Raw genomic sequence first — 17,614 nt, 5'->3', positions numbered from 1 at the left:
AATAAATCAAAAACCTCACCCTTTTCAAATGAGGGTAGGCAACCTTATATAGTTTCTCAAAAATAACTGAATGGCGGAGATCAAACAGTGATCAAAGGCCAAGATTGAAAGTCCTAAACCCTAATTAGGGTTTCCCAAAATATTATCAGTTCAAGCAAATGAAAGAGTGACAAGTGGCGCAGCTGCTAATTTTACTGAGGTGAGTGGCCACTTTCCTCTTTCAGAGATTCAACGTATCTGGACACCACGAGCTTGACCTCCTCTATGGTGACACTTGGCAAACCGCCAATTTGGAAATCGACGAGATCCACATCGTCGGCGCACGTAGCAAGGATACCTTCCCACTCCACTGCCTGGGTGAGGAAGTTGTCATCGATGGAGAGGAAGTTTGCAATCTTAGAAAGATCGCCTTTGTCAATCATCCCTGAATCTCGGAAGAAGCTTGTCTGAATCCTGGCTCTCAGGTTCTCTGCTTGTAAATGCTTCTCCCTCAGGCTTTCCTTCTGCCAGATCTCTGACGCCACCCGGAATACCTTGCCCAGGATCTCTCTAACCCTTGCCTCTGTCTCAAAACACTTGGTCTCAGATTTCTTCAAGACTTCAATCTGAGTGACCAGAGCGTAGTACCATGTGCCGAAGTCGTACCTGTCTCCTATCTGTATGATGCCTGCATCCACTAAGCTCTTTTTTGACATGCCTCAGATAACCTTTAGGTGAGGGAGTATTTCATTCTGAATTTCATCCACTTCTTCCCAGTTGGATGATAGATCCTGGATACGATCAATCAACAAAGAAGTTGCCTCATGCGCTGATACTAAGTTTTCTACTAGGGTGTCAGCACATATCACAACATCTGAAATCCACTCCTTTTCTTGAGTGTACGATCCCTTCATCTCATCATAGTCCTTCATTGATCCCTGCTGAAGAGGTTGTGGTGGAGTAGCTGGGACTTCATGGTTGAGCGGGCTGGTAAGATAGAGAACATACTTCCTCCACTGATGGTTCTCTTCCTCCACTTTCTTTCTCTTTTCTTTCTCATGAGCCAGCCTTGTCTTTAGAACATTACAGGAGTCGTCAAAATATTGGACCTCCTGGTCCTGGGTAGGCTTACCCATCTCTATGGTGGTGATCTTGTAGTCATCTGCGGTGACATTGTCCCTAGTCTTCCCTTCTTTGGGCACTGCTATCTGGACTGTCCTGAATCCGGCACTATCTCTCTGAATCAGGGAGAACTTCCTGGCTGGTTTGGGCGGTTTAGCTGCGACGGGCTCATTCACCTTCTCCAGGAATGCTGCGGTAGCCTCCTCGGTTGAGTGGACCTCCTTGGGAACCTTGGCCTTTATTTTTGCTCTCAGCCAATCAGGAATGGTTGATTGTTCTAGAGTATTCCGATCAAACTCATCATCTGCTTCTCCTGGGTTCGCTGGTATGCCATCCAAGAAAATTAAAGGGGCTTCATCCTGCCCCCTGTCTGGAGTTCGGAAGACCTTCTCCATCACTTCCTCAACTGGCCGAGAAAGCACTCTTACTTCATCATCACTCACATAGATATTTATCTCTTGTTCCCCAATTGTACTCTGATCAGGCGCAATGGAAGCAGCACTTAGGATGGAGTGACTTTCATTGGATTCTCTTCTCTCACCTACAGCCCTTTCCCTATGCACTTTGTGGAGCTTCCACCCAACTCCTTTCTCTTTCGAGATCCAACACTTTCCGGATTCCGAGCATCACCGACAGAGGTACAAGGGTGGACAGACAGAGTATCATCCACTCCCATTAATTCATAAGTTAGAACCATACCTTTGGCCTTCAACTGTTTTGTCTTTTCAGATGCCCACCGCCTTGAGTATTCAACTACTGACCTCATGAGGTCTGCTAGGTCTGATTTTTCTCCCTCTGTCCAATCTATCAAGACCAAAGGTTCATTCTTCATCTTCTCAAAACCCGACTGCTGAAGTTCTAGGCTTTCTTCCACTTGATCGACAACTTTGAACACTTCCGTTGCTCTCACCATACTTAGAGGAATTCTTGACCAAAACCTCTTCTGGATCTCGAAACTATCGGCTGCATTAGCCCAGTAGTCTTCCAGATCTAGTCTGTGCTCAAACGTTGTCCCTTCGATCTTCTTTATCCTTTGGAATGGATCGAAATCTTTTCTTGCCTTGTATTGGTAAAAGGGATACCAGGCCAGTTCTTTCTCAGCGGAAGCTGCAGCTTGTGATGATGGACATGTTTCCAGCCCATTACCAATTGTAAGTGAGGATGTGCCTGCCTTCTTCTGCTTATCCCTTGAATCACTATATACTCCTCCAATTGTCTCACAACCTCGAGCAACACCACTCGGTTGGTAGGGTAAGCTGGAAGCTTGTATGGAGGACCAGAGAATCCTTGAATTCAGAGGTAAGTGAACTTTGGATATTGGATGTACCAACAGCCGAACCGACCGATAAAGTCCATAGACTCTTGAGAGAGCCTCTGGTCAAGGCCACCTTGAAGGGTCCGGGTAATGTGCATCAGGAAGGCATCATTCACCCTTTTGAAATGGAACTTTTCCTCCACATGGAGCTGGGGATAGCAATCATATACCAGGAATTGGTTCTCCTTGTTCCCAACTTCTCCTCTACAAGTGAGACCTCTGTACCTGTAGGTCCTAGCTAAAGAATAGAACAAGTAAGAACTCATGAAGAAAGTCATGTTTGCCTCCAGATTCCTTAGCTGGCTGTCTAAACTGTCACTGATCATACGGGCCCAGTCTATCATTTTTACTCCATTGATTATTTCATTAATGAAATAATACATACAGGGTTCGAATGGAGCTCCCTGAGGATTTTCTATTATTCTATTGAGCAAGATGATCATGTCCCCAATGTCCTCCTTGAAGTATGCTCGTTCTAGGCTCTTTCTCTGGAGTTTAGAGGCGCCCTTCCTCGGCTTGTCTAACCAGGAATGATTAACTATGGCATTATATTCTTCCAGGTGATCATGGTATAGACTGTCAGCTTCATCCTTGGTCATATATACGGTGTTGTGGTACTCAGGGATCCTAAAGGCCTCTCTGATGGCCTCATCGCTGACATTTGCCAACACTCTTCCATCAGGTGCAACAATATCCTTACTGATGGGGTTGTAGTGTTTGGCACATTCAACTACTAGTTCATTGCACTGCATGGTGGGGAGGAAACCGGCAGCGTGCACGATACCACTCTTCATCATTTTCCACGCAATGGTGGTAGGCACAAGGTTGTCCAGACCAAACATTCGCTTCTTAAACTCCCTCAGATTGATGTGTCCAAGGTTGGTGTCGCTGATGTTCTTCCACTTGGAAGTCATCCTTGACTCAGGAGGAGCATCTTTATCTACCTGGAACTTCATGGTGCTCAAGACCTCTGACTTGGCTAGGCTTTTCTCCAAAATGTTGAGAAAATTCAGAAAAGATGCCTTTCTCTAGAAATCTGTAAGCCTTCTGCCAAAATATTATCCAACTTCTAGCAATATCTAGAATTTCCTCCAGATGATCTTCAAACTGACATACTTTACTAAGCTCTCCTTAGTAATTTTGAACTTTTGGTGTAATAATGAATTTGATAATGAAGTATTTGTAGACAAGTTTTAAGAAAAACCCCTAAAATTATCCAACTCATACTTCTAGTTCTAAAAAAAAAACTTTCCATTTTGATTTAAGTTTGAAGATATTCATTAATCCTCCCATATTCCCTTTCAAAAAAAAAAATTCCATTTTGAATCAATATCTCAATAGATTTTTAATATTCCCTCAATATTCTCAAAAAAAACATTCCATTTTGGATTTTTTTTTATATTTAGATATTTCTTCATTTTGGATTTAATTTTGAAATTTTTGTGGATTTTGTGACATCATGTTGACTTTGTTTGACCTTCCACGTGTAGGTTGATTTTTCGAATTTTATTTCCATCTTTTTCAAATTTTGGCAAATTTAGCCAACCTCTCCAAGGTATGGCGAACTTTGTCTAGAACTCCTTTGTGGCCTCTATTAACGTGAAAAAATTGACTAAGGCATTGGGGCGGACTTTGATGTTGACTCCTCCATGGCTTCCTTTACCTTGGCGGACTTTGGTGGTCTCTTCATGGCCTCCTTCCTTGACTTAGCATCTTGGCGGACTTCTAGCAAGGTTTCTACATGACTATGGCGGACTTTGGTGTCTTCTCCATCTTGGGCGGACTTCTAGTGCTTCTCCTCATTGGGCGGCTTCAACTTGGGCGAACTTTGGAGTAGGCACCTTCCTTGGCGGACTTTGGCTTGGACTCTTCATGGCCCCTTCAATCCATGGTGGACTCTGACCTTAGCACCCATGTGACCTCTATAGACTTGGGCGGACTTCAAGCTTAGCCCCCACATAGCCTGCATTTCCCTTGGGCGGACTTCAAGCTCACCTCCTTCATCACTTCTTCATGGCTGGGCGGACTTTGGAGTAGCCTCCTTCATGGCCTCTTCATGGCTGGGCGGACTTTGGAGTAGGCACCTTCCTTTGTCTCTTCATGGCTGGGCGGACTTTGACTCTTGCACCCACATGATCTCCTAAGGTGGGGCGGACTTTGGAGGTTGCTCCCTCATGGTCTCCTAAGCCTTGGGCGGACTTTAACCCATGCTCTTCCATGACCTCTTTAGGTGGGGCGGACTTCAGGCAAGGCACCCACATAGCCTCTTAAGGCATGGCGGACTTCATCCAAGGCTCCTTCATGGCCTCTTCAACCTTCGTGATGGGGTTTGAACCTGCAGAAACACTTCAAAACCCTTGTTAGCCAGACTTAGAAGAATTTTCAAAGAAATTTCAAAATTTCACAATTGAATCTAATTTAATCGGATTAACTTGAAATTTGAAATCCGTGCTTAGGTGGATCATCTGAAAAAGTAAAAAGCCTAAAATCTAGGGATTTTAGCTTTTTAGATCAAAACTTGGAATTTTCGAGATCTGGTCGGAGCTGGTCGATGGTGCAAGTGTAAACCCTAGGTTTGCATCCCGAAAAAGCAAAAAGCCTAAAATCTAGGGATTCAGCTTTTTTAGGTCAAAACTTGAAATTTTCGAATTCCGATCGAAGCAGGTCAGTGTTGCAAGTGTAAACCCTAGGTTTGCATCCCGAAAAAGCAAAAAGCAGACATCCCTAAAAAATAGGAAAAACTTTCTAAAAATAGCCACACCGAGGATCGGGCTAAAAATGCCAAAAACAAAACTTCCTAAAAAATAAGAAAAAAACAAACTTTCTAAAAATAGAAAGTTGTCCAAATTCGTCCAAATCAATTGCGATCTTCGTCCTTTGGCCTCTCTAAGCACTCTGGTGGTGTTCACACTTCGGAATCACATAACTTGCAAAAACTAACTTTCAATCGTCAGGGCCTGAAATGCTCTGAACTGGACAAGGCTTGGTGAAACTGCAACAAAAGGTCACAGAACACTAACAAAATCCTAGAAAGCAGGAAAAGAGAGGGTCCCCATTTGCAATGGGGCGATGTGTGGAAAAGGTCACAACAGATCACTAGCAGTATTTGTTGAAGTCTCTTATATCTCATTTTGAGAAGTTGCAAAGTTGAAATCAGAAGTCCACTTTGCCATTATTTGCAAGTGCCAACATGATCTTTTAATGGGGGGTCAATTGTTCATTTATATCTCTTGGTGAAATTCCATTCGGAGGCATCTTCATCTGCAGTATTCTACAGGGCTTCTTTGTTGGTGGCATCATTTTCATGTTTCCACATTTGAATATTTTATCATGATATATGCTCTTGCTTGAGTTGCCAAGATCTAGAGGCAATGGAAAGCACAAATAAGAGAGAACAAAATATATGATAGGAATAAACTGTATTCTATCAAGATGCAAAATATGATCAACTAGATCATTACAAGATGTTCAATGATTGCCCGTACAAACAATGTAGATGAGTCTGCTTATATAAGCAAGGCTATATGGATATGTGAGCACACAAACATGACATGTGGCTCAATAAAAAACAAGGGTAGGTAGGAAATAGGTGTGGGTAGGTAGGAGAAACAATAAAATATTCCACATGAGGTGGAATGTAACAACAAGATAAGATCAACACCATAAAAGGTGGAAATTCTCCTACACACACTATCCCAATGTGGCACAAACACCCAAGTGTCTCATACCCAAACTACTATTAAATGCATGTACCTAAGTAAACTTAAGTAAAGTGTAATAATATCCATGATGAATAATTATTTACACCAACACCCCCCCTTAAGTGCAACTTAGGGGAATGCACTAAAGTCTACAATGCAACTAAACAATGCAAGATGGGTCCCGGCTATGAGACCATGTTAGGTACCCATGTACAAATGCAAATGCAATCTCCCATAAACGGAGAAAGAGAGAAAAACCCAATGGGAAAAAACTCTCCCCCAAAAGAGAGATGAAGAAAGCAAACAATGCTCTCAATGATGAATGAGAAGAACAAAATATGTCCCCCCCATAAGAGAGAAGAAGAGACCATGAAGCCCTCCCTCAATGTCGAATCTCCTGCAAGGATGGTCCAATGATGATGACCAAAATACCTCCCCATAAGGAAGAATGAGCGTCAATGTTGCACCAAAAATGTCAAAGTGTGACAAAACAGGTACCAAGTCGATGACGATGAATCACTCGTTGCAACAAAAAAAAGATTAGGCATGGAGACAACCTGCTTTGAGCATTATCTAGATACTCGTAAATGGCAAAAATACTGGTACAATCTAAGTCTCACAGGAGCCATGCACAAATGTGTACAATCTAAGTCTCAACTAGAGCCATGCACCAAGTCTCACAAGATATTCCTAATCTACGTGTACAAGAGGATTACATCAAAAGATGTCATCAATGACAAAATACAAAGAGGTGTGGCACTTTATAATAGTGCGAGTACAACATTGCTCAAGCAAGAGCATACATCATGATAAAATATTCGAATGTGGAAACATGAAAATGATGCCACCAACAAAGAAGCCCTGTAGAATACTGCAGATGAAGATGCCTCCAAATGGAATTTCACCAAGAGATATAAATGAACAACTGACCCCCCCATAAAAAGATCATGTTGGCACTTGCAAATAATGGCAAAGTGGACTTCTAATTTCAATGATTACAACTTCTCAAAATGAGATATAAGAGACTTCAACAAATATTGCTAGTGATCTAAACTGAGATCCAAGTAAAATACAAGTACCAAATAGGCCAAAAAATGACTAAATACTAAAAGTACAATTTCTACTCACAATCACTGCAAACTAATGGCAGATTATGAAAGTAGACAAAAAACTATGCACTCTTAAAAAAACGGCACCTGAAAAGGAGTCCATATGAGCCCAAACGAAGCCTCCAAAAGTTGTAAAAATCGGGATTTCACGATTTCCGAAAAACCTGTATCCGAAAATCAGAAAACTCCTGCACCACTATACAGATCACAAAATTCTACCCCGAAACAAAAAAAATTGCTCGAAAAAAGGAGTCCAGATGAATGAGATATCACTATTTGAAAATTGTCTGCAAAATTATAATTTCTGAAAAATTTCCACTGCAGCTTCAAACTTCAAATGCTTCTAGATTTGGCCTCCGAAGTCCGAATTGGATGAAACAAAAGGCAAAACTGAGTTTCCTGGACCTTCTCAATCCAATGGTGACCTCAGATTTGACCCACCAAGCTTCAATAATAACCTGCAATAGAAAGCTCCAAAATATACAACCCCATATAGCATCAAATTTCTTTCAATTGACAAACCAATGACACTCTAATGGCTCTGATACCATGTGAGATTTGGATTGTACCAGTATTTCTGCCATTTACGAGTATCTAGATGATGCTCAAAGCAGGTTGTCTCCATGCCTAATCTTCATTTTGTTGCAGGAAGTGATTCATCGTCATCGACTTGGTCACTGGTTTTGTCACACTTTGACATTATTGGTGCAGCATTGGCTCTCTTTCTTCCTTATGGGGAGGTATTTTTGGTCATCATCATTGGACCATCCTTGTAGGAGATTCGACATTGAGGGGGGGCTTCATGGTCTCTTCTTCTCTCTTATGGGGGGGGACATGTTTTGTTCTTCTCATTCATCATTGAGAGCATTGTGTGCTTTCATCATCTCTCTTTTGGGGGGGAGTTTTTTCCCATTGGGTTTTTCTCTCTTTCTCCGTTTATGGGAGATTGCATTTGCATTTGTACATGGGTACCTAGCATGGCCTAGTAGCCGGGACCCATCTTGCATTGCTTAGTTGCATTGTAGACTTTAGTGCATTCCCCTAAGTTGCACTTAAGGGGGGGTGTTGGTGTAAATAATTATTCATCATGGATATTATTACACTATACTTAAGTTTACTTAGGTAAATGCATTTAATAGTAGTTTGGGTATGAGACACTTGGGTGTTTGTGCCACATTGAGATAGTGTGTGTAGGAGAATTTCCACCTTTTATGGTGTTGATCTTATCTTGTTGTTACATTCGACCTCATGTGCAATATTATATTGTTTCTCCTACCTACCCACACCTATTTCCTACCTACCCCTGTTTCTTATTGAGCCACATGTCATGTTTGTGTGCTCACATATCCATATAGCCTTGCCTATATAAGCAGGCTCGTCTACATTGTTTGTATAGACAAACAGGCAATCATTGAACATCTTGTAATGATCCAGTTGATCATATTTTGCATCTTGATAGAATATAGTTTATTCCTATCATCTATTTTGTCTCTCTTATTTGTGCTTTCCATTGCCTCTAGATCTTGGCAAAATCTCACAATTATTAATATTCTAAACTCTCTTCGGATGTCAAAGATCTTTAATTTCTCTATAGTTATCCTCAATGGGTTGACCCCTAAATCCTCAGTTCCAATCAGAGATTGATTCTCTAAAATAGCACAAATCCAAGGTGGATGATACAAGAAATGATGCTAATAAATGAGATGGATAATTTGGTGTTTACATTGATTTCCACTTTGGGAAAAGTGTTATTTACTTCTACAACAGATTTTTTATGAGAAAAATCCCTCCACTCGAATTATCTTACTTCGAACTAGAAGAGTATATTAATGTTTCTCAAGCTATAGTTTCTTATCTAGAAGATGGATTAAAGATTTGTTTCATGGCTTTGAAGATTCAAATGACTACTTGATTTAGCCTTGTAAGAATGGCCACTAGGTCTCTTTTCTTGTTTTCCAAATAAGAAGAAAAAGTGGCACTTTTCTATTGATGAGTATATCTATTATAGTTAGTTGATTATTGTTAGTTGCCATATCCATATGCAAGTGGGCACAGAGAAATAAATAAAAAAAAAGTTAGAAAGCTGAAACAACTGAAAAAGACAAATAGAAACAAACTAAAAGTAGATGGACTGCTGGAACAATTGGAAAGGTTAGGTGAACAGCTATAAACATCAAATGCCATTGTTATTTCTTTAGCCTATTATACAGGCTCCTAGCCTCCTCCCATGTAAAAAATGTTCACTTAAAATGAACGACAATATAATCATATCAAGTGAGATCGGGCCTTCCCATATCTGAATTTTACATGTTTTCAAACTTTCAACTTACTCAATCTTTAATAAACTCCTTGTGTATAAACAACACACAACCTAAAGATCAAACCTTCCTGTATCTTAAATCTCCTGTCTATATCCAAATTTCAAGATTATCCAACCTTTAATATACATCACTAATTAGATAATATTATGTGTAGGTCATCTTTGTCTTCATAACATTTTATCCTTCTCTCAAGTTGTAGTACGAAAACCCTTGGCCACATAGAAACATTAGCTTGATGTTTATATGTAACCCGATAATGCACAAGATGTCCAATCTTTGTGACATTAAGATCTTGGTCATTGTGATTTTGTATGCTTATTTTCATATTATGCATATATCTCTCCTAAAATGTGTTTTGTGTCTATCTTCTTCTTCTACTTTATAAGTCAGTACTTTGACTAAATTTGAAGGTTTGGCTAAATAACAAATCTTTTGAAAGTGACTTGGTTTTGAATCTTGAATCTCTGAAAATGCATAATTCATGCACATTTGACTATACCTGTTATGAGAAATGGTTTCTCTTGTAACAATCGATTAGATTTTAACTTGGATGATAGATTCTTTGAAGTTTCCTGCTTGAAAAATTTTCAACGATAAAATGGTTTGTTCTTTTTTTCTTCTGGAATGCAAACATGTTTAATGTAGTTGTTTTGAGGTCTTACTAAGTCTTTGAAAGTTTCAAATTTTGTTATGAAAGTGCAGTCTCTGACTCTCTATGATTAAACAATCTTTTGATGTTAATAATAATTTGGAATGCAGTGTTGTTAGTAGCATTTTACCATGCACTCACATCATGCAACAAGACTAGCAAAGCGTATATGCTACACTACATTCTGTTATTTTAGACAAACTTTTCATTTGGACAATTCATTGGCTAATCTCTCTATTTTAGACAATTCATGGGCTAAAATTTCTATTTTATTTGCTCTCTATATCTCTATGCTATGGAAATGCCTTTAAATTTCAAAAACAAGTAGTTTTTGTCTATTTTTCAATATTTTTTTATGTTTTTTTATAAATCTGATTCTTTCCCCTTTAAATCCCAGTTTTTTTCAAACAATCATATACTTTTAGTTTGTCGAGTTTTTGCCCAGAAGATTTTTTCTGCTATGACATTAACTATTATGCATCCTTTTGCTGCTTTCTGTGAGGGTGTTCTTGAGTCATGTATAGATTCTTAAATCAATGAAATGTGAAATAAAGCATGTGAATAAGAATTATAAAGGCCACAATTTATAAATAAAGAACCAACATGTGATGTTCAAAGAAAAGTACCAAAGTGATGCATAACAATCCTTCCAGGGAACTTTTATTAAATATGTAGCTTTGATGTAGTATTAAATTCAGTCAAGAATTGTACCTTTTCACGCTCAGATAGCTTGTCCAATTGCACGCTAGATGATTTAATATTATGCTTCTGGCTCTCCTTTTTCTCTGTCTTAGACCCACCTAGATTAAGATTGTTGTTCTCATCTAGTTGACAGTCACAGTGATGAAATCTGCTAGGAGCTGTTTGAGAACGCCCTAGGCCTGCAAATTGTGGAATTAATTAAAAACCCCTAGTTAAGAAAATTACATTGCAAGAACAATAAGATTTTAATAAATCTGGAATCTCAATGAGAATCAAATAACATTGTTTTACATCCCTTGAGTTTCCCCAAAAATACATACACATAATATACCTACAACCTGATATTAATGATACTTAGTTACAATACAACACAATTCTGCATGATACTATCAAAATAGGAATAGCAAGTACTATAATAATTTTCTTACAGTTGCCTGAAGTTTATCATCAGCAATGTTCAATTAGCACAATTTAGACACGACATAGATCATTATGAATTCTAAATACACTAGTAGGAATGAAAGCAAGGTTTGCACCCAGCCTAATAAACTGATGGATAGCTAGTAGTTGCTGATATTGCAATAACTTGCAAGATCTCGACGGTTCCCCAGTTTTTCAGAGCAAGAAATCATGATTGAATCGAAAAAATTGTGATTTTCTGGCGATCTCTGTCAACTTTTTCATCAGAAATATTAGGATTTCTGGGTTTTCATAATTTCTGCAGAACTTGCTTTCTGATTTTTTCTTAAACCTAAACCTAGCCAAAAAAAATTCCCTTAACCTAACACTAATCCAATTTTTCCCCATTATTTGAAAAAATATTTTGTTTCGCCGAGTTATTCCTAAGAAAGATATTTGTACTTAGATAGCTACGATGCAACCATTGATTACTCTGAAGAGAAATATCAATGTTAAGTTTCACGCTATGGCTTCCTATAAGTCTCGGAGGAAAGCTAACTTAATTCGATACAAACTAAGCCTATAATTATCCAAATTTTGAAACATGATTTTCATTAAATAAAAAAGAAGCAGTAGAACACTACTACACATAACGTCATCACTTTGTTCAACAGCGGTTTCGAACTAATGAAAGATATTGGCAAAGCCAAAATATCCACACAGTGATTCCAGAAAAAAATCTAACTGGAACTAGACAAGCGAAAATATAAGCCAACAGCAAATTATATTCCAGACAAGAAGCAGGTCAAAATCTCCAGTATGCGAACAAAACTCTGGCCGGGAATGCTTTGAATTTGGACCAGCAATTTTAATTGAAACATATTGTAGAATATAAGAAATGTTTCCAGACTTCATTCTGATCCCTGACCTTCACCGGCACAAAATCAAGATAGGTAAAGATTGGGAGGAGCTCTCGACCCTCAGATCCTTGAACTCATGTCAATTAAGTAAAAATAATAATAAATCAATTAAACATGTTCATGATAGATTCTTAAGAAAAAGCATTAAAGATTTTAGTAAGTACCATTCAGTCCTCCTTGACCATATAACAACTTCTAGCAAAATTCAAATTACAGAGTTATTGGCTGTCTTCAAAATATCTCTTTTTCTCGGTAAGTACCCATGCCATCTTATTCATTGAACACTTCTTTCCATGAAATTGATTTAGTCAACACATAAAATCGATGATGTAGAACTCCAGAGACAGTGATACAAACCTTGAGAAGGAGATGGGGGACCTGATATCGAAAGGCCCTGCTTTTCCAATTGAAATGCAGAAATGGAATGAAATGTTTCTTCATTATTTGGAAGAGCGACAGATCCTGATCCACTGGCCATAGCCACTACCAGTGCCTTTCCTGTATCTTTTGAATCACTTTCTGAGCTCCCCGCCAAAAATTCGCCATTATTTGATTCGGTGTTCACGTGCGAAGGCCAAGATTCAATTTCATTTGACGCAGAAGTTGAACTCGAATCCGCGTAGTGGTGATTTTGCCTCTGAGCCCATTCATTAGTCCTGCTGTAACTACCTTCCTGCCCAACATCGCCTTCCGAATATGTGACTATAGCCTTATTGCGCCCCTCAAGGTTACTCAAACTAATCATTCCATTGCTGAAGATTTTAGCATCCATTACCGATTCAAGGAGTAACCAAATCTCCACTGGTAATTTCTTCAATACCCAATAAAGTCATTTCCTTCGTCGCTACGGCAACCAAACGGAGAGAAAGGGGCCCTACTTAATCTTTTCCTGCTATGGCCTGCAAGTCCACGTCAAACCAATGTTAACCCCAATTCAATGATTTTATTCAAAATTCGAAAGAAGAAAATAAAATCTTGTGCAGCTGCTGAGCAAAAGATTTACAAGAAGACGCCATTTAATCCTATATTGTTTATGTACAGTTTGGGTTTGGTTGTGGCGACGGGAATTGTATTTAACATGCCCATTCCCCTTTACAGCCATGCAAATCGATTCCAGTTCGCCTTCGGCATTGCACCATTCTCTCATCTGTTTTGACTTTCTTACAACCAAACGATGATGTCCTCACTCCTCAACAAGAAAAAAAACTTGCTTGCCTACCAGTCAGTCCAGCGTGTGACTCGTTGTTACACACGCATTTCCCTCTAGTCTACGTGTATAGTCAAAACGTTGAAGACTTGGCTTGTCGTACCAAATCAAGTTTTCAATTAAAATATATATTAGTCGTAATCTTATGCTTACACGGAGCGGACAATTTATATGCCGAAGCTTCATTCCGCGAAACTCTTTACTGATATTCCAAAAACGATTTCGGCACAGAATTTTATTGCTATTAGATTCAAAATTTCTTTTGCCCGAGAATATAAGTGTCTATTTACCTGATGCTTGACAGTGAATCATTATCAATAAATTGTTTTGGAAAAAAGAATGTGTGTTTAATTATGTGACCCCATATCTCACAACAACCCAGAACGGTTTAAGCGTATGGTGATGTCGATAGAAACAAGCAAAATAAGCCATATTCATGCCAATTACAGTGGTAAAAGAATCGCAGCTCTAAAATTAGGGTAAAAATGGCAGATCGTTATCCAGCTCGAATCAGATTCGCTCCCCCTGTAGCTAAAGATGAATTTCACATACCCCACAATAAACACCAAAAAAATGTATGAACCACCAAATATTTTTCGTCCGGGAAAACATTTATGTTGAGGATAGGGTGAGGAGTTGATCGACCACAGCAACTCCCACTCCACCACATTTCAGTTTCAGAAGGACCCACGATTAATTTCAACCGTATACCTAAACTGCAAACTGTATATAAGACTAATTAATCTAGATTTCGAGAAACAAAAGTGTTTGCATGAATAATACTTAGCAAGGTCATTTTTTTCCACCCATGCCGCGAAAGATCAAATTGTTTTCAAATCTAGACCCTGAGGGCCTGCAACAGATAAATAAACCTTAAAAACAGGAAACCCTGATATGATATTAACCTAGACACCAAGGCTCGTAGAAATCTCCCCGCACACGGATTCCACGCAGCGACGGGTTTAATTTAGATTTGTTAAAGACAGTACAGAAGGAAATTGCCTAACGAGAGTCGAGTAAATGCTGTATGCTTTCTCAAGGGAAACATGGGAAGAACAATTCGGCGGCAAAATTGATTTTCCATGGGAAGAAGGAACGGTACGACGACGTTTACCGTGTATTTGGACTGCAGGTGTCTGCGAAGGGTCCCACCATTTGAGCGGCATATTTCCTGTCCACGTGCTTAATGCTGACTTTTGCGATACCTATTACGCTCGCTTTGTGCGGCGTTTCTTGTTTTCATCTTACGTTGAACAAAATATCTTTCCAAACATAAAAATTAATAAAACAAAAAACCAAAACTCTCGAGGATTTTAAGTGCATATTCTTTGAAATATTCTTGGAATGCTTTTGTATGTAACGCCTACCACTTGCCTACAAGGATTTATTAAAAAAATAATAAATAATCTGTTAGATGGACTTTTGGAGTTATTTTGTTTTAGGAAAATATAAGATGACTATCCCACCATAGAGTCTCTATTGCTAGCAATCCCATCATGGTGTGCAATGGGTATACTAAAGAGATGTGGAAGGTCAATTAAGAAAATTTTGTTATATTTTTGGCATACATTTATGCATCACATGAAGTCAACTGGTAGGTTATTTAGCAAATGATGTTGTTTAAGCAATAATGGTCTCAATAGTGAACTGGTAGCTTGAAATCAACTATGCATTCACTTACAAAGATTCAAACATGACTAAAATAAAACCTTTGAATTGGGAAAATAATTCGGTTCCATTATTAAGCGGGAGAGAAGAAGAGATGGGGATACAAAGTGGGAGAGATAGAGAGGGGATTTGGAAAGGAGGGAAGAAATAGGGGTAGAGAGATATGAATAGATAATGAGAGGGAGAGAGATGGATGAATAGAGAGAGGGGGACATTTCTAGGTATAGAGGAGAGAGGGAGAGGGAGAGGGAGAGGGAGAGGGAGAGGGGGAGGGAGAGAAATATATAGAGGTAAAAGGAGAGATTAAGATAGATAAATAGTGAGATAGAAAGCGAGAGCTACAAATGAGGAGATAAAGAGACAGATAGGGAGAGGGAGAGGGAGAGGGAGAGATATAAAGATATAGAGGGTGAGATATACTAATAGAGAGGTATAAGGAGATATAAAGAGAGGGGAGAGGGAGAGAGATGTAGACAAAGAGATAGATAGATAAACATTTACAAAGAGAAGTGGAGATAGAAAAATAAAGATAAAGATATGGAGAAATAGAGGGAGAGATAAATAGGGGAGATAGAGAGAGGGAGAGAAGAGATGTATGGGAAGAGAGAGACAATTATCTATGGGAACGGAAAGGGAGATAGAGGTAGATATATAGAGATAGATAGGGGGATAGGGAGGGAGAGATGGGGAGAGATGGAGAGAGGGAGGGAGAGATAGGTATAGGAAGAGAGAGTGAGAGAGATAAGTGTAGAAGAGAGATAAGAGGGAGGAGAGAGGGAGAGAGATAGGTAGAGAAGGGAGAGAACAGGGGTAAAGAGAGGGAGAGAGAAAGAGAGAAATAGGTAGAGAGAGAGGGGGGGGCAGAGATATGGAGATGTAAGGAAATAGAGGTATAGAAGGATATGGAGAGAGAGAGAGAGAGGTTGTGAATGTGAGGGAGAGAGAGGTGGAGAGGGAGAGAGAGGAGAGTTGTAGATAGAGAGGTATAAGAAGAGAGATGGAGAGTTACGGAGATAGAAGTAGAGAGATATGGATAGAAAGAGAAGTGAGGGAAAGGGAGAGAAAATAGAGAGATAGAGACATATAGCACTTTGACTTCTTTGTCATGCTTAGATACAATGTTTGACAATGTGTCCCATCTTGTTATAATTATATCATACCAGACCTCTATGAGTTTTACTGCCATTCACTCTACCATTTTTTAATCTCCTATTTGTCTTGCATTCAACAACTTTGTGCCCATATGCATTGCAAGCATAACAAACTCCCATTGAAAGACTGGACATAGTTCATATTTCTCCACATTATCCTACTTCTGCATTCAACAACCTTATGCCTAAACCTATTGCAAGAGTAACATCTCATGCTAATAGATTGATTTTTTATTCGACTTCTGCATTCACTAGATCTATGTCCAAATTTATTGCATGAAAAACAATTGCCACTAAAAGAATACTTGGATGCATCCTGAGAAAACATACTGTCATTCTTATTGTTTTTCCGGACGAATGAAATTCTATTGATTCTAATCAATATCCTTGACCTTTTCTTTTCCTTCATCCTTAGAATTTTCACTTTTCTCAAAACCAAATCCATCTTTATCATTATTTTGCTCCTGAGCACTTAGCATGGCATTAAGTACTTCACTTCCACCTTTTAGTTTTAGACCCTTGTTAGTCTGTTCCTTTGCCTCTTTCAATTCCTTCCTCATTTTATGCACTTCCTTTTCAAGTCTGGTAAATTCCTTATTTTTGCTATTCAACTTTGTGTCAAGATCATCCATAACCTTCCTACCTTCATCAAGCAACTTCCTCAAATAGGAAATTTTGTCTTTAACTTTCTTACACATGAATATGCTTTCATCCAGATCTGCCAAAGTGGATCTCAATTCTCCTTTCATATCAACAACACCTTCAACTTCCCAATCACTCCACCCTATAACATCTGTGTCATTCAAGGCTTCACCAAACATAGTTTTCAAGATCTGGGATCTACCTCAATGGTTAAATTGTCTCTTCAGGAACCAAAGCTTTGATACCAATTGTTGAATACTACTCGATGTTGAGTGGGGGGTGAATCAACATATACAAAAACTTAAGCAGAATAAAAATCTTAATCTATGACATACATATAATCATATGAGCATGAAAGTAAATAGTTGAAACAACAAGAACATCAACATAGGAACACTAGATTTTTACGTGGAAAACCAAAACTGGGAAAAAACAGAGTAGGATTTTTACTCATAATATATATGTTATCTAATTACAATGTTTTGGGCCATAGGTTCACTGCTCCGAACTTGTAGACCAAGGTGCTCTACCTTAGAGAAAGATACAAATGAATGACTTGCTCAACTGAAGATCACTTCTTCAAGGTAAGATATAAAACAACTGTACAAATACAATATAACTATATCAAATGAAAAATTAGGGTTTCCACCACAAGGGGGATGAAAACTACTAATTTTTACATGGGGACCAATACATTAGGGAAAGATAGGAATTAGATAGATCTAAACC

The 17,614-nt window shown here is 38.8% G+C and overlaps 1 protein-coding gene across 5 annotated transcripts in view; it reads right to left on the bottom strand.

Moving 5' to 3' along the window:
* Window positions 1-14,512, bottom strand: part of LOC131035868 (sterol 3-beta-glucosyltransferase UGT80B1) — a 182,506-nt gene extending 167,994 nt beyond the window's left edge. The window contains exons 1-3 of one of the 5 annotated variants that reach the window (XM_057967618.2): window positions 14,330-14,512; window positions 12,575-13,116; window positions 10,908-11,077 (exon numbers count right to left, since the gene is read on the bottom strand). In XM_057967618.2, the coding sequence (XP_057823601.1) occupies window positions 10,908-11,077; window positions 12,575-12,989 (585 nt within the window). In that variant the 5' untranslated portion in view covers window positions 12,990-13,116; window positions 14,330-14,512. Of the gene's footprint in view, window positions 1-10,907; window positions 11,078-12,574; window positions 13,117-13,220; window positions 14,252-14,329 lie in introns of those variants that run through there. The other 4 variants (XM_057967620.2, XM_057967621.2, XM_057967619.2 and 1 more) reach the window with 4 other exon arrangements.
* Between the last annotated feature and the right edge of the window lie 3,102 nt (window positions 14,513-17,614).

Source organism: Cryptomeria japonica, chromosome 8, assembly GCF_030272615.1.
Source record: "Cryptomeria japonica chromosome 8, Sugi_1.0, whole genome shotgun sequence".
Lineage (NCBI taxonomy): Eukaryota > Viridiplantae > Streptophyta > Pinopsida > Cupressales > Cupressaceae > Cryptomeria > Cryptomeria japonica.
This window is presented reverse-complemented; position numbering and strand designations above follow the sequence as displayed.